General features: G+C 36.2%; 1 protein-coding gene across 1 annotated transcript in view; it reads left to right on the top strand.

Annotated features, from left to right (window-relative positions):
* The first annotated feature begins 9,244 nt into the window (after positions 1-9,244).
* Positions 9,245-17,854, top strand: part of chrna7 (cholinergic receptor, nicotinic alpha 7) — a 37,403-nt gene continuing 28,793 nt past the window's right edge. Inside the window, exons 1-3 of the mRNA XM_015394640.1 lie at positions 9,245-9,383; positions 15,415-15,554; positions 15,904-15,948. Of these exons, the coding sequence (XP_015250126.1) occupies positions 9,329-9,383; positions 15,415-15,554; positions 15,904-15,948 (240 nt within the window). The 5' untranslated portion in view covers positions 9,245-9,328. The remainder of the gene's footprint in view (positions 9,384-15,414; positions 15,555-15,903; positions 15,949-17,854) is intronic.

Raw genomic sequence — 17,854 nt, 5'->3', positions numbered from 1 at the left:
GCTCCGCCCATTCCAGTAATCCTCCAATCAAAGAGCAGAACATGGAGGGAGGAGTAAACTCAAAACCGCTAAATTATTCCGTTTTAAGACTATAGCTGAATTATTAACAATAATAACACTCTAAATAAGCTGTAAAAATAATTAAATCAACTAATCCTTATCACATAATCCATAGAAACGAAGTATGTTATATAAGTGTTATATAAATATTTTTCAAATCACAATAGTTAAGATTTAGTGTCAAATATTATATTATATATTATTTGTGGTATATATTATTTGTGGTTATATACATATACATCAGTGAGGAAAAATCAGAATAAAATATATTAATTAGCTTATCTATTTAAAAATTTTAAAATTTATTAATTTATTGCTTATTGCAACTAATGAGCAGAAGGTGACCCTCCTAGACACAGCACTTCCTCATTTGCAAAATGAGGCAGAAATGCATACAGAAATGTAAAAATGACAGGCAGAAATAAATAGCACTGAGGGAATAAATAGAGTAAAAAATGCAAAGGAAGAATAAAAAAAGTCAAAAATATTATATCATGTACAGAAATAAATACTTAAAAAAAAAGTAATAAATAAAGTTGAAAATTATAACAGACAATAAACAAGGTAATTATTACAAAGGCTAATAAATAAAGAAGCTAATTAAAAGTGATTCATACATTTATGTCTCACTGTATAATTCAATTTCTACCTACATGTATTTGTTTATTGTACTTTTGGGGACAAATAATTCTATGCTTACGTATTTATTGAGCATGTATTTATTTCTGTATTTATTTTTAATTATTGCATAGTTGATCCTCTATACAGAACAGCTGTCCTGACACTTGAAAAACACTTTTCAACCACATTTTAGCTGCTTTAGATCAAGCTTCTAAATATTACAATTGTATGGGTGTGTAGGGGAAAGTTAAATAGGATAAAATGTTGGCATTTTAATACAAACAGCTGGTGAGAATTTAAGTAACAGTAAAAACTGTTTCAACCATCCCCACTCTTCGACGTGGAGTGACAAGACTCTAAATGAACGTTTTCGAATTACAGCTTCATTGTATTACATTCAGATTTGTTTTAAAGATTGCAAAATGAGTAAAAAAAATATATATATATATTTTTTTTAGATTATGACCTGTCATGTTAAAAGCCTTTTTTAGCAGCCTTTTTTAGATTGCAATATTGTAAGTCGGCGTATTTTCTCTGAGCTTTCCCAGCATTACGCATCAACCGTTCCATGGATATTACCTTACACTGTGTTTTGAAAATAAAAACAAACATGTAACAGAATTTTGTAAACAATATTTTTATTACCGGTATTTTCATATTTATAGCTTTCGCTGAGAGTTGAAATTAAAGTTTGTTTTATTTAGCCCAAAGGCCAAACGTGGGCTATTTTTCTATTTTCAGCAACAGATCAGCAAAATTTAGTTTGAAAGACTTGTCATAATTAACCTGCACTTTTTATATATATATATATATATCTAATTAGTACATGCAATCCTCTGTGTGGCTGGGTAACATCACAAGGTGACCTGCAGTCAGCATTTTTTTTTTTTTACAGCTAATTATTCAAAGGCAAGAGTTTCTCATCTCAGTGTTGGTGTTAATGAGAGAAATTTAAAGAAGTTGATTAAAAAGAGCCTAAAGCCAAACTATCTCTAATTAAGGCTATTCATTCTCATCTGAGCAAATATTAACCATAACTTGTTCCACCATCCTTATTCCATTGCAAAACAATGTCTACTATCAATCCTTCACTTTGCATGAAACAAAGTTGTGGATATGTCTCGAGTGGACAGTGTAGAGGACAGAGAGACAGAATTCTGGATGCTATTTCTGGGCTACATGTTGGTAAGACCACAATAGTGGCTGCTACCTATATCAAATGTATTAAAGTTTAAATTATTAACTATTCATTCTCTCTGTATCTCGTTGAACACATGTCCAATATGTAGCTGTGCAATTTCTATTCCTGAAAATGTCAAATTGTTATACAAATGCATCAATTGGAAATAAATAGTTTATCTGCCTCTATCGCTAATAGAAGTTAGCACCACAACAATTACTGTTGCTATTTCGACCTGTTTTCCACCTAGCAGGTAAAATGTACTGAAGTCTGATTGGAAATTATTTCCAGGATTAAGCCCTGAAATCCACATTGAATAATACAGCATAAGGACTTGTTTCTTTTCCCAAAAAAGGTTAAAAAACAATCCTCTGGACTGTGTTGTTTTTTAACCTTATTTGAATGACTATGACCTGGATGACCGAGAATCTTCACCAAGCACATTGTTTCTATCCACCATGTGGATGTGGTATGAAATAATTTGGTCTCATTGTACAGAAGATGTCCAATAAATACACACAAACTGCATTGGGAAGGTTCCACTATCACATCTTTAATGTTGATAATATGATTGGATTTTTCACATTTTGTAAGTAATTAAACAGGATTGATGGTCCATTTAAAAGATTCAGATAACCAGTCATTTATTTCATGTTAGTTTGTAGTTTGCACAATCCCACTAAGAGTCAGGGACTTTTATTTACAAAGCAACAAAAATCCGGAAGTTGAAAACTGCAGGAGGTCAGTTGAACTTTCTGGTTGGTCTGAGGGAGAAAGGAGACTGATCAGGAAGGAGTTGGTTGATGACAACTGATTACTGATTGATCTGCTTACTTGAGAGATGAAGGGAAGGCAGCATGGATGTGTAGGGGTTTTATTTAGCTGAATTTGCAGACTGTGACTGCCCAGAGGTCCAGGAGAATCTGAGTGAGACCTGAGAGCATTGGTACTTGCAAGAGAGGTCGTGCATGAGAGCGGGAAGGCAGGTGATAAAGACTGAGAACTGCTGCACAGGTAAGACCTTTTCCATGAAGATCGGAAATGAAAAAAAAAAAGTTTACTGGTTGCATGGAACAATAACAGAGTCAGCATCAAAAGAGATTAACAAGAAGACAAATTTCAACAAGATGGATATTCCTGGTTAAGGTCTTTTTCTGGAATACTATCAGAGGTAATCATCCGGCAAACAGAGATGATTCATCGGCTCCTTTTATACTCACACGCCATCTTGATTGAAAAATGTTCTCAGGTGTGCTGCAACACACTGCACTGAAACCTTCCATATCAATTCCCTTTACACCATAACTTTAAACTGGTTTACCTTTATAAACAGAACTGTTCATTTTACTGCTGTAAGCTGTTCATTTACTGTTGAAAAGCTGTATGCATTGACATATTGTTTTGTATGCACTCTGTTAATACAAGATGACAATAAAGTTTGTCTAAGTAACACGGGTCAGCTTAGCCACCGCAAAGATCCTCTGTGTGACAGGAAGCTCACTCTCACAAGAAAAACAGAAAAAAAACCCAGAGATCCTAACAATTAGCTGGATAACAAGCATTGAACCTTAATTGTCATGTACTAAAACATGAAACATAAAATCGCTCATTCAAACAATTTTGTCTCAAAGACTAACCAAACTAAACCTGAGGCCTCACATTTCATTTGAGTTCTTTTTTTATTTCTCTTCTTGTTCAAGACTACTGAAAATATTTTCCTTTTAATTAAGGTGATTTAAACCCTTAGCAACAAAGACAGAAGACGTTGCTATTTAGAATAAAACTTTTTTTTTTTATCCACAGGCCGTTAATTACAGGTTGCAATTAGTGCAACAAGCCTTCATCTTACCATGCCATGAGCAATTTTTGATTATAAACTCTGCAGGCTATTATTCTGAAAGACACCATGTTAAATGATTTGTGGTTACATAGGAGTTGCCATGGCGCCACAAATGAAACATTTTCATGATTTAAGCCTGTGTGTTTTTTTCTTTAAAAAGAAATACCTTTTAAAGAGAAAATGTTTATATAAGGACTAAATAACAACCTGTTTGCATGAGACAGGAAGCAACTTCTGCCTGCTAAATGCTTTTGATTTGGCGTGTATAGAAATATAAAACTCTCAATAATTCCTTGGTGCAGACTATTGAAAATGACCTTCCCTTTGAGGGGGAGCAGGCTCTGACATGGTGGTGCATTATGCAGAGGAATCCTGATTTGAAAAAAGCAAGCCTTGAGGAAAAAATGACATACCTCACCTTTACTGTCATCATAACTGAGCAACTTCTTGAAATGCCAACAATCCCGCCGTACATCCGTCCGTACATCTCAAAAGAAAGACTATCTGTTCACTACAAAATTGTCAACAAATGACTTAAATTCCTGGTTCACGGCTTTTTTTTTTAGCTTCAAAAATTATTTTTAACATTCACTACAACAAATCATAGTCACAGTACTGTACCTCTGTGAGTAGTTTTGTTTTGACCTACTGGTATTGGTTTAATCTGAATTTAATGAAAAGATATAAATGATCATGAATAAATAATAAAGTTAAGCTAAGAATTAAATTTAAATTTCAACACCAGCTTTCAATTTATTGAAGCTGTGAAATATTGATGTCAGAAAGATAATCACTCATGCTCAGTCACTGTTAATGCTTATCACACATGTACCTCTGTATAGAAGAGAGAACAAAGTTAAACTTCACTTCTTGAGCAGTCAGACTTTTGTGTACTTTTAATTATAGCGGGCTTTCTCCTGGATGAGTAAAATCCCTCTGACATTTGATGTGCAGTACAGTGATCCAGCCTTTGTCACAAATTGATGAAAAGTAATGTTTGACTTCAGGGTCACATTCAGCAATGCAATATGCAGCACTTTAATCTTCTAAAGGTTGGTATATAACAGAATGTAGAGGCCAGGTGAAAAGAAAAGCCTCTTTTTTATGCTTGGAGGCCTTAAAGTCAATGCTTCCCAAAGGGTTAAATATCACCAAGAATCTGTTTATAACTGTCTGAGGAATAATTAAAATGAAAAACTGGTTTACTGGTAAAGGTAAACATGGCTATATTATAATCAAACAGCTTGGTTTCTGACCTTCACAAAAAAAATAAAAAGAAAGAAAGGATCAGACATCAACATGAGAATTCATTTATTCACATCTGTTTGTTTTGTTTTGTTTTATCTAACAGAGCAAATCCAAAGTCAATTTATCAGAGCACCTTTGGGATGTAGCTCATGGATGTGCAGTGGAAAAATATGCTATGATGATATATTACTATTTAATCATAAAGTGCATCATTTGGCAAGCATTCACAGCGCTGCACTTTTTGGATATTTAGATATTGTACAGCCTTATTCCAAATGTTGAATTAATCTTTCCTGAAAATGTAACACAAAATATCTTGTGATTTTTATTAGACTGTTGCAAATTTATTAAGTATTTGGAAGTAAGAAATCTTATTATATCTTATATAATAATATTACATTAATCTTATACACAAGGGTTAAGCCTTTTTTATGCCTCCAGGCTTTTCCATGAACCTCCAGTTTGAGATTAGGTACATGCTGTTTCCACTCATCATCCTTGAGAAGTTTCTGCAACTTTAATGGATTCCACTCGTGGTAAATCCAGTTGATCAGACATGATTGAGAAAGACCCACATCTATCTATACATGGTCCCACAGTTAACAGTGCATATTAGAGGGAAATTGTCAAGCATGAGGTCAAATGAAGTCTTTAGACCTCAGAGAGGGGATACAGGACAATTTCTGCTGCTTTCAAGCCCCAAATGAGCATTGTGACCTCCATCATATGAAAATGGAGGTTTGAAACCAACGGGACTCCTCCTAGGGCAGACCAGCTACCCATGCTTAATGCTCAGGGTAAAAGACTGTCAATCAGACAGGTGACCTGTAGAGAAACGAGAACCTTCCTGAATTACAGCATCTTTGCAGCAATCAACCAAGGCAGAAAGGCCAGATAAGAGCCTCTCCGTAATAACATGTAATGGTAGCCTTTGTGGAGTTTGCTAAAAGGTTGTAGAAAAGGCACCTGAAGGTCTCACAGAATACAGAAAACAAAATTATCTGGTCTGATAAGGCAAATATTAAGCTCTTGAGATGCAAGGTTTATATTTGGAGGTGATCAGGCAGCATTCATCATAAGGCCAATACCATCCCTACAGTGAAGCATAGTGGTGTTAGCATCATGCTATTGGAAAGTTTTTCAGCAGCAGGCACTGGCAGGTTAATTGGGACACAGGGAAAGATGTAGGTAGCAATGTACAGAAACATCCTCGGTGAAAACCTGCTCCACAGCGCTCTGAACCTCAGACTGGGGCAAAGCACGCAGGCGAGATCAGAAAGCAGTAGCTTCAGATCTACGCAGTGGATGTCCTGGAATGGCCAAACCAAAGTCCAAACTTCAATCCAATGGGCTGTATGCCCAGCGCCACTACTTCCTGTACTTCAGCCTGCTCCTTTGTTTCATGTCTTTCCTTACTGGACAGACTGATTAATTTAGCTGTGCCTGACCATTCTCGTCATGGTTACCGGGGTTACACACACACAGGAGTTATGCGATACGAAGGAGTTGGCTGAAATTCAGGAAGTAGTGGAGTTGGACGTTAAACACACTAAACAGCTCTGTAGAGATCTGAAAATGGCTCTACAAAGATCCAGAGGAGCTTGAAATGTGCTGCATATAAGAATGGGTCAAACTGCCTAATGATAGGCATGCTTAACTTTTGGCATCATATTCAAAACGACTTAAGGCTAGTAAAGTATAAAGCAAATTATCTAAATATGTATGTAAATGGGATTTGTTTGCTTCTATTTTTAATAGATTTGAAACAATCCTGAGAACAGAGAAGAAGAACCATAATGACATACACCATTATATCAGTGTCAATTGATATAATGGGGTATAATGGGGTTACAATTTGAAATAAGGATGTAACATAATGCAGGAGTGTGAATACTTCCCAGGTGCACTATATGGACCACAGTCTATGGAAAAGGTTTTTCTAAGCCTTGTTAAAGGTATGCTCTTTCTGATATAGCTGTGATTTCAAATGAGCGTCTAACCTAGTACTAGAAGGTCCTTCCATCCATTTTCCGTTACGCTTTATCCCAGCTGGGGTCGTAACGGGTGCTGGTTTGTACTTTATCTAATAAAGAGGTGTGGAAATGTAAACATGGCAAAACATTTTTAATTTAAGAAAGTAATTTTAAAAAATGAATTTCAATTGAGTTTGTTGTTTTTTCTAATTCATAAACACATGTGATCTTGAGGCATGTTACAGAAACAATTCAATCAGATCATCCAGTCAGATGGGTCCAAAGCCTCTATCGTGGGAAGGTGATTGCATTGACACTGCAGGATTTTCTACTTCTAAATGAGCATGTAATGATATTCACTTGCCAACTCAACAGCTGTCTCTCACACCACGCATGCATCCAGAGACAGAGTGAATTGCCTTTTACTGAGGCTTAAGCCTCACATTGGGGTTTCAAGGAGAGAGAAGCAGACATACCAAAGGACCACAGAGACACTGATCCATAGATACTTTCTGTTAGAATAAGGAACAATAAACTAGCTCAATAGCTGACTCTGTATAGAAAGAAAACAGTTTGTCAGATGAGCTCTGACACAGTTTTCATGCCAAAGGGGATGGAAAAGAACACATACAGTTAGGGGTTTAAATAATAAACAATGACTAATTGGAGAATAGAAATAGGACTAAGCAGAAAAACAAAAAGTGGTCTCTATGCCCTCCAGCGGCCAAATCCTATATCAGCATATCTGTAGAAATAGTTATGGATAACCTGAGCCACTGTCAGTAAAAGCTTAATCAGAAAGGAAAGTTTTAAGCCTACCCTTAGAAGTAGACAGGGTGTCTGCCTCGCGGTCTAAAACTAGTAGTTGGTTTTACAGGAGAGGAGCCTGATAACTAAAAGATTTGCCTCCCATTCTACTTTTAGAAATTCTAGGAACCACTAGTAAACCTGCACATAGAGAGCAAAGTGCTCTGTTAGGAACCTAAGGAATGATCAGATCTCTAATACAAGATGGAGCTTGGCCATTTAAGGCTTTATGTGAGAATGAGGATATACAATTCTATTCTGGATTTAACAGGAAGCCAATGGAGTGTAGCCAAGATAGGAGACATGTCAACTCTCTTTAATTTTCTTTAAAACTGTGGTTGCTGCATTTTAAAAATTACAATTTGTGGACTTCCTAAAGAAAAGAATTAAAATAATCCAGCCTCGAAGTAACAAATGCACAGGCCATTTTCTAAGCATGACCATGATCAACTGTATCAAATGCAGCTCTGACAAGTCAAGTACAGACACTAGTTCACACTGAGGCCATTAGAACATAATGAATTACTTCCATCAGTGCTGTTTCTGTTCTATGATGAGCTATAAAACCTGACTGAAGCCCTTAAAAAAGGTAATTAGAGTTTAAATGGTAACACACTTAATTAACAACAATTTTCTCATAAATATTAGATTTAAAAAAAAGTTTAGTCTAAGTCTAAGTCTATTAGTTAAAGGTTTGTAACTGATCAAGTCATTTGGATGGAGATACGATTTCTTAGGTAAGGAAGTTTTGTCTACCTAAAAATATATTTTTTTTCTCCTTTCTACTGTATTTTTGCTTATCTTAATTATTCAGTGTTTGAGTTTGAGGTGGTTTCCATAAAAAAAAGTCTTTCCTTTTTATTTTCAGCAGCTAAAGACTAAATTAAACAAGACATAAAATGGAAGTGTATGTAATGCAGGATATGTTTGCCTGGCTGCCTTTTATTCGCATATTAATACATGACAGAAAATGTTTAACTCCCTTTAAGATCAGGGGTCTAAGATTTAGACCACTGCTGCAACTTTTGAAATAAACTGTAGTACCACAAAATGACCAGTAGATGTCTCTTTGGTTCATTAAGGTGTGGATGTTGTATCATGTTGCGTCTGAGCTTCTTCAGCATTAAAAAATGCGGCAAACACTAAAGGAAAAGAGTTGCTTTGGTTTAAGGCTGTAAGTTTGATTAATATTTTGCTTAGAAGAGCAATTACTATGTTTCTTTTTAAATACAGATTGGGATTAGGTGGGAAATTAACAGATGTACCTGTTATAAAGGAGATTAATCAATGTTTTTATAAGTTATTCCATTAACGATTAAAAAAAAAAAAAAAAAAACTTGAGCATTCTCAGAAAAAGATGTTAAAAGGTGAAGCAAATTTAAATTCGGATAAATGGATGTTCGGAAAAACAGTTAAATAGGTGGATGTTTTCCTCCTCTAAAAGCTGGTTCCCCCACCCACGCTCCCCCACCTAAGCAAGCGCTCCCTATCATCATCATCATCATCATCATCATCATCATCATCATCATCATCATCATCATCATCATCGCTCCCTCATCCTCCCAGAGCTCCGTGAAAAGAAACACTGACTGCTTCAACATGGATCTGATGAATTTTCTCCTTTTTCTAGGAATCTCAGCCTGCACAATGCAAGGTAGGCACTTCCTGTGTTCTAATCACTGATCAACTTTCAGAGGAGATAGAGAGCATGTTTATTAGAAGGAAGCAGGTGGTGTTTTTCTTCATCCTGTGGTATTTATGCATTTAATGTAAATAGAATGATGCTAAATATCCTGATTGAACACATGGCTGTTGGGTCCAACAATGATCTTAATTGCTTATTTGTCCTGGTGTTTAAATTAAGTGAATTTAAATAATTGAAAAGACTGGGGAATTAGTTTCACCTGTATTACCTGTTAGGTATATTTGAAACTCCTGGACTTGCATAACTTAGGTCCAAGGAATAATAATAAAAAAAAGGTTTGTAAGAAAGCCTACTAAAATAGTGTAAAAGCAAGAATCTGTTTTGTTTCAGCAGATACAACAAGCAGCAACCAACACATTTTCTTTAAGCCTATATCTGTCAATGTTTAATTCTAAAACTAATTCTAAAACTAACTTTCATATATTTTATCTCTTTTCCATTTCCATTTTATCTTTGGTTAAAAAAAAAAAAAATCTGTATAAATTTTATATTTCGGAACTGGTCAAAGTGTTTTCAATGATGCTGAGGAAGATTCCCAGTCATCCAGGTCATAGTCATTCCAAAGATGTTGAAAAACAATCCACTGGAATTTGTTTCCAAGTTTGAAGACGTTTCTCTTCCCATCCAGGAAGCTTTTTCTATTTAAATTGTAGAAACCAAACAACCTCTCCACCGACAGGAGAAGATTCTGCAGCACATTTACACATCATGGACAGAGGACATTCTTTTGAGGACCAGAATGTTCACATTTTGGACAAAGAAAATAATTGGTTTTAGAGGGGAGTAAAGGAGGGTTATATGTAAAGACAGAAAAACCAACCGTAAGAAATAGAGGGGGTGGACTCAGATTTCAGCTTTCAAAAACCTACAATGCAGCAATTGAGTTAATCCCTTCCTTCTGTCATTGCAACCCCATTGCAACCCCAGGGGAACAGAAGACCCCGTCTATTCAGCCAGGCCAACAATTCCCATAAACAACCCCCATTCAGAGACATAGACAGGTATGGAGCTTTGCAGGCTAACAAAGAAGCCAAATAACCCCCATTCCGTTCGTCCGTTTCAATTTGCATGTTGTCTAGGCAAAAACAAGGCTTTGTTGGGCTACTGTTTAAAGCAACTCAATGCTATTTCTGACGTTTGAATTGAAAAAGCCACCTGGATGGGAAGCAAAACATCTTCAAACTTGGATTGTTTTTTGTTTTTTTTAACTCTTTTGGAATGTTATCAATGATGTAGACATGAAAGGGGGAACTCAACTGCCACCCTGAGATTATTAAGGCCGCTCATCTCTCCTCTGCTTCTGATAACCTTCTTATGGACTGCAAAAACGATCTGGAAATAAGTCAAAATGTCTTAAATTAAGGGTTTTTACCCTCAATTTGAGTAGGTAAATAAGATGATTTGCCAATGGAATGATGATTTTTACTCTTAAAATAATATAATTAGATAATGGACATTTGAAACAAGACAATGACATGGTTTTTTTTTTTCTTATTTTAAATGTAAATTGTCTTGTTTCATTGGCAAAGTGTCTCACTTACTTCCTCCATGTAAGAAAAAATGCACTTATTTTAAGAGAAATGACTTATCTAGATTTCGATTTTTCCAGTGTGCCTGTTTCATATGCAAGTTTCAGTCGGCCAGCAACTAAACTTCTTGCCGCCTCTGCTGATGTGTTATCTGTGTGGCTGATTTAGGAGGGGACCTGCAGAGGAGTGCACTAATGAGTCAACTAGACTGAAGATGTCAGCAGAGCATGTTTCAGGTGGCCTGTATATTCTGGGGACAGATCGGCAGATGCAAACAGAAACACCCACAAAGCTCCAGATTTAATAGGCCCTCATGGACAAAAAGGCAAAAAGAAAAACTAGAATATAAAGCTGGGTGACACTGTACTCATTTTGCCTTTTGCTGCAGCATCTGTAGACATTTTTTTCTTTTATTACTCAGTCTAGAGAGAAATATTCAAAAATCCAAAGTTCTGGTATTGTTTTGAATTTAGTTTTTTTTTTTCCTGCAGCAGTCTATGCAAAGACAATCAGTGGTTCTTCAGCTTTAGAGGCACTTGATTGTTAAAATATAACTTGTGTGTACATGCACATTGCTACTCACATCAATGTCTGAGCCCCTCTTGAGTAAATAATGCTCTTGTCCTCTGTTCTGCTGTGCTGGTTGAATTTGATTATAAAGTCTAAAGGCTTTGCTTTTGTCCTTTTAGTGCTCTGAGCTCATTTTGAGCAACATTTAAATGGAACCAAAGCTGCCAGAAATGTCATCTGTGATTTGTTGGCAGAAGATATTTCTGCATTGTGTTACAACATACCCCCCACAGATGACACCTTGTTGATTCACCTAGTGAAACTTAAATACGGTGGGATCCGGAAGAGTAGGGAGCATCAACTGGGTTTTATTTTACCGCCTTAACTAAGAGAAGCTGTCAGCGAATCTTTTACAATGAAAGAACTCAATGAAAAGATGTCTACAGAGAGCGCACTCTCAGCCAAATCATCAGGATAATGTGCTTCTCATAGGTGGTTTTGGATAATTCGGCTGCAGCCATTAGTGAAGTGAAAGGATGGAGCCAAAAACACTCCATAACTCAAAACGGCAAATGAGAGTGTGTTAAAATGAGAGACAGGTTTGACTTGAGATTTCACTGCAAGATGAATCACATTTAGGTTCTGGAGGTGGATGAATGGTTTGCCTCTGCTGGGCGCCTTTTAGTACCACAGATCTAACAACACTAAAGCAGAAAAACCCTTTTAATTTGAATACCTGACACAACGGGCACTTAACAGCCAAAAATACTGAAATAACAAATTAATTAGCAAGATCTGGTTCTAAGATTGTCTTAAGTTCTCCTCTGCAACATCAGAGTATAAATCTTAGTAGTTACTCTGGTTGTTAAGGATTCAAAGAGAACATATTTAGTGGTTTTCTGACACCAAACCCCGCAGATCTTACCAGGTTGAACCCTAAGTTTGGTCAAAATAGAAACCAGTAATGCAGTGTTCAGTTCGGTGCATCATTATTGCTGCATCTTCAAAAAAAAATTGCCTGTATTTTGTTTGGAATTTGTCCTTCTTATTTTGTTTTCAACTTAAGTTAATTTTATAGAGATTGTATCTAAGCAAGCAACACAAACTAATTTACAACTAATAAAAGAATATGAAAAGATACATAGTTTCTATTTGTTTCAATAATGCATTTCACAAAAAGTTTGTACAATGTGTTGTTTGATATTCTGTCCCTCTGGGGCTTTCTGCAGGACTGTTTACCTCACTCAGAGCTGCAAGACCTTTTAAGGGCTATGTATGCCTCTACAAGCGTTGTAGATCTAGAGACTAAAGATCAACTGATACAGGTTGCTTTAAGGCCAATTCCCATACTGATAACTTTTGCATCCGTCTAACCAATCCTTGATATTTGCTGCTGATTTTTTTGGGCCGATCCTTGAAACCGATATTTCTTTCTTTTTTTTTTCTTTTTTTTTTACATACATGATAAAAATGCAAAATGATAAATGTTAAACTGGTCTCAGTGTAAACAAAAATCAACAATTTATTGTGAAATAGAACAAAACATTAACAACTGATAACAAATGGAGGAAGGGCGATTGTGTTTGATGTGTTTCAAAGAGATTGCTGCTGAAAGAACAAATTAATTAGTAAAATCATGCCTGCATAGGCCAATAGGGATACAAGAAATAAAACACTAAATTTCAGCCAAATTTATCAGACAATGATGTATCAGCGTTTAAACATGGTGACTTGATGTAGCGAATCTGCAAACATACATTTTGCAGTTTTGATCTTAACCAAGCAGTTGTAGCTCTGGGTTTCATTTCAGTTGGTTTCTCATATTTAAAGTCGAATCTCTGCCTGGTTCCTCTAAATTTATCTCCCTCTGTCTTCCTTAAACCTTGGACCAGTTTTATGTTCAAAATTTTTTGAAAAAAATTTTTGTCAGCAATGTTAATCTCTAAACAGAACGGGTTAACTTAAAATAATAACAATAAATACTCTTGAAAGGTGGTAATTATGTGATCTAAAGGAAATAACAGTCTGTTTACCATTTACGACAACTGCTTACTGCAGTTTTTGTTTCTCTTGTCAACTATTAAATAGGGATGGAGTGAAAACTTACCTGTAAACTAAAGGAGAGCTGAGCAAGAGGAGTTTGGATACATCACTAGGGCATTTGTGAATCCAGTTGGATGTACTGCATTTCTCTTTCTCCATTCGTCCTTCATCAGAGTAAAGGAAGTGTTTACTGTTTATGAATATTAAGCCTTAGTCCTTTGAATCATTTCACTGAAGCTCATTTCACTGAAGCTCATGCATTCACTCGTTTTTTTTCTTTCTTATTCCTAACAGATGCTTTTTGCCCTTAATGTACAGAAAATCAGCAGAATGTAAAGAAACAGCAGAATATGAATGACAGAAATGTGTTTGTTGTGTTGAATTGGTGTAAAAGAACAACTCTGAGAGGATTTTAATGCATGTCTTTATGGTTTTTGATTCTTTGGTTTAAACTGAGCACAGGAAAGCTGCTCCAATTAAATATTTTCTACGCGCATCTGTGTTCATGCATCATCTCAGGCTTTGCCATCTTTCCCTGCGTGATCTTCCATCTGCCGTACCTTTGCCATAGCCTTTGCCATCTTGGATTCTGTACATGTTCAGCTTAAAGAGAGACATTTTAATCTGTATTTATTTAATAAATGCTCCTTAAAAATATAATTTTTTTCTTTCACACAAACCACATAAATTGCTATATGAATGAAATGTGTGATAAAACATATAAGGATGAACATAATTCTGGCTAAAGATTCAGTCTAAGGAATGCTAAAGAATTAGAAAAAGAGAGATGCTGTAGAATGCACCGACATACTGAGTCAAATTTCTAAACATAATGAATATTTGTGACACAGACAGTCTCAGATTTTAGCAGATTATAGCCAGCTGACATGGTAGCCTTACTGTATACCTCTGGTCAAGGACAAACAGCTGTGTCTTGCTTTACATATTTTCATTCTCCAAATGCTTTTTTTTTTCATGGTTTGTATTTTTTTAAATATTGATCAGGCTTGTTGTTGTTTTTAGATACATATGTAGTTGAATTCACATTTTTATGTTTTAATGTGCCTCTTTTAACCCCTTTACTCGTCTCATAGCTATTAACTCAACTGAATTCACTGGGTTTTTGGGTTAGAGCATTTGGCTCAAAGCATTAAGTTTCTAGGTCCAAACATGGCTGTTCTTTGTGGAGTTTGCAGGTTGTCCTTCATGCATTTGGTTTCCTCCCTGTTTTTACCAACCCCAGTCCAAAAATACGAATAGTTCTTTTGCTATCTGTTTGTTGCATGATGGATAGATACACATTCAGAGTTGACTCGCCTTCTTTCCCATTGACTGCTGATGACATAGAAGGACCAAAACACAGAACACAGCCCTGATCTAGTTTAAACAGGTGAAGGTGGATAAATCATTTAATTACTTTTACATGTGTTTCTGAAATCACCATATCAAGCCATCATTTCCATCCATCCATTTTCCGTCACACTTATCCCAAGCGGGGTCACAAGGGGTGCTGGTGTCTATCTCAGCTGTCTACTGGCATGATCGCCAGTCCCTCTCAGGGCAACACAGGGACACACAACCATTCACACACACACTCACAGCTAGGGAGAATTTAGAGAAGCCAATTAACCTAACACTCATGCTTTTGGACTGTGGGAGGAAATGAAAGAACATAAAAACCCCATGTAGAAAGACCCGGAATCGCACCTAAAACCTTGTTGCTGCAAGGCGGCAGTGCTACCCACTGCATCACTGAGCAGCCCACCATCATTTTCATGGGAATAAAATAATATTTTATTAGTAACCAGAATATAAGCAATAAAAAAAAAAAAAAAGTAGTTGTGATCTAACCCAAATTAAAAGTGTGTTTCTTATATATTTGTTGTGTTCTTCTGCAGTTTCTCATCAAGGTCCAAGCCAGCGAAAACTGTACAGTGACCTGATGACTGCTTACAACCCGCTGGAGAGACCAGTTTTCAACGATTCTCAAAGCCTCACGGTTTACTTTGGCCTCAGCCTCATGCAGATCATGGATGTGGTGCGTCAATTATCAGTGATTAAAGCCTAAACCTGTTTCTGTGGCAACCAAAATCGAGTCTAAGGCAAAAACATTTCACTTTCCAATGTTGGTAAACAAGAAAATCAGCAAAAAGTGCACAAAGCAATTTTATCCACAAATGTCTTTAGACATTATTTAAGAACTAAAACGTTGATTAGTAAATCTGCTTATCAAAAATATGAGATTTTTTTATTATTTGTTTCTATTTCTAAAATTCAAAAAGAAAGGAAATGTGAATTCAAACAGCTTGGTATGAAAATAATGTGTTATTAACTGGCCCTACATAAATAAACAGAATTGATATTGAATCAAATGTATTTATCAACAGGATGAGAAGAACCAGGTTCTAACAACCAACATTTGGCTTCAGCTGGTAAGAAATTCCCTCGATAATGTATAAAAAGCTGCATTAAAGATAGTTAAGTTATAAGACTTCATATCACTAATTTATGAAACACAAATGCTTCCAGCTAAACCTCTATTGTAATGTTTTGTGCTGTTTTCACCATTGTACATTTTTCCACTTGTTTGCTGGATCCCCTAACATCTCCCACATGAGCTGCGGATCTCTGCAGCTCCTCTGGAGTTACTTTTGGGGCCTTCAGTGCTTCTCTGATTAATATTTAGCTTGCATCATTAGAGAGGATGACCTGTTTAATATACACAAATACCATTCTTAGGCCCTGTATAATGATTTCCTTCAGTTTTGTTTTGTTTTTTATTGTGTAAATGTTGATATGTGAACACACACAATGGTGCACTGGATGACAAGACTGCAGAATGCTCATCTTTCATTATATGCAGTTTGTTTTATGTAAACTTACTCCAAAAATCAAGGTTTTAAGTCTTAGAAGAAGTGATTCATTTGTCAAATAGTGGAACGGAAATATAATTATTTTGTGCACTTAAAGGTGCTATTCTCATTTAGAGGTGAGGGGTCTTTTCCCTCCGTCGTTCACAGTGGCAATAAACCTCTTTCTCCGTCATATGGTGAAATTAAGTGTATGAACACAGATGCTTTATAGCTGCTTGTCCATTTTGTGACACTATACATCCCTGCTGCTGCATCGTCAGCAAACCCTCCCAAGGCTGCTTGGCCTGGTTTAAATCACCCTGTGGGATCCCAGCGGCAGTCTATCCAACCCCCCACATACTCAGCTGCAAGTTCAAGTACACATTCACACACATAGAAGCCCCTTCAGACAGCAACTTCTGGATCAGCCATCTATTGGCACTGATTTAGTGTTCTTGGGAAAGATCCCAGGAGAAAAAAGTGATAAAGTCCTATGCATTCAATATTAAAGGAAAAGTCGGGTCACATTCAGAATACAACCTTCTGAAAGTAATTTAAGTATGAAATTATTACACACTGTTCAATAAATGATAAGTGTTTTTAATTAAGTGTAATTTTCATTTGAATGTGCTTTACTGGAGGCATCCATGTTTGTCAAAGAACACTATTGCCACCTACCGGCTTGTGATGTCACGGTGCGGTATCGGCCTTTGAGCAAGTCCCAGTGCTGTATCTGGTGTTTGTCACAACACGCTATTATACAAGTCATCTTGAAAACATTATTTTTCAAAATGACATGTTATTTCTCTGGCCAGAAGTTCGATGGCAAATCCTCCCTCTTCAAGTTGGCCATCCAACGACGAACCCGTCCATGGAGAATCATGAATCAGAAAGGTGAAATAACTAATGTTTTTTTCACTTTTACCCAATGTATTCCAACATCCAACTGCCATGCATGTGGGCATTGTCAGTTTCACTATAGCTCTGGTGAATTTCAATGGTGAAGTCCTCTGGAAACCTTCAATAATTGTTGTTGATTGGCGATGTGTCTAGTAGTTCCCATTGATTTTGCTTGTAAAGTGGGGAGAATGGCGCTATGCTTACCGCACCGTGACGTAAATGCTGGAAGATGTCAGAAGTGAGGTGTTACTATATTTGGGTAAAAATGGCCGCTCCCAGACTCAGGGATCACCACAAAAAATAATGTTTTTATTTTTATACTGATTAACGTTAAATTCATTAACTCACCATGAACGTATTAGTCTTAGGTATAAATAATGAACCATTGATTATTACTTGCTGAACGGACTTTTCCTTTAAAGGACAACTTTGCAAGCACAAATTTACTCCTTTTTTTTTTAAGTGTCCTGTCTGGCAATGTGGCAATAAAAATAATAAGAATAATTGTCTTGATGCCAGAAAGTACCCAGCTGACTTTGCTTTCGCCATATTGTTCCCCTTGATTTATGCATGTAAATAGCTTTAT

This window comes from Cyprinodon variegatus, unplaced genomic scaffold (assembly GCF_000732505.1).
Source record: "Cyprinodon variegatus isolate N-32 unplaced genomic scaffold, C_variegatus-1.0 Scaffold701, whole genome shotgun sequence".
Classification (NCBI taxonomy): domain Eukaryota; kingdom Metazoa; phylum Chordata; class Actinopteri; order Cyprinodontiformes; family Cyprinodontidae; genus Cyprinodon; species Cyprinodon variegatus.
This window is presented reverse-complemented; position numbering and strand designations above follow the sequence as displayed.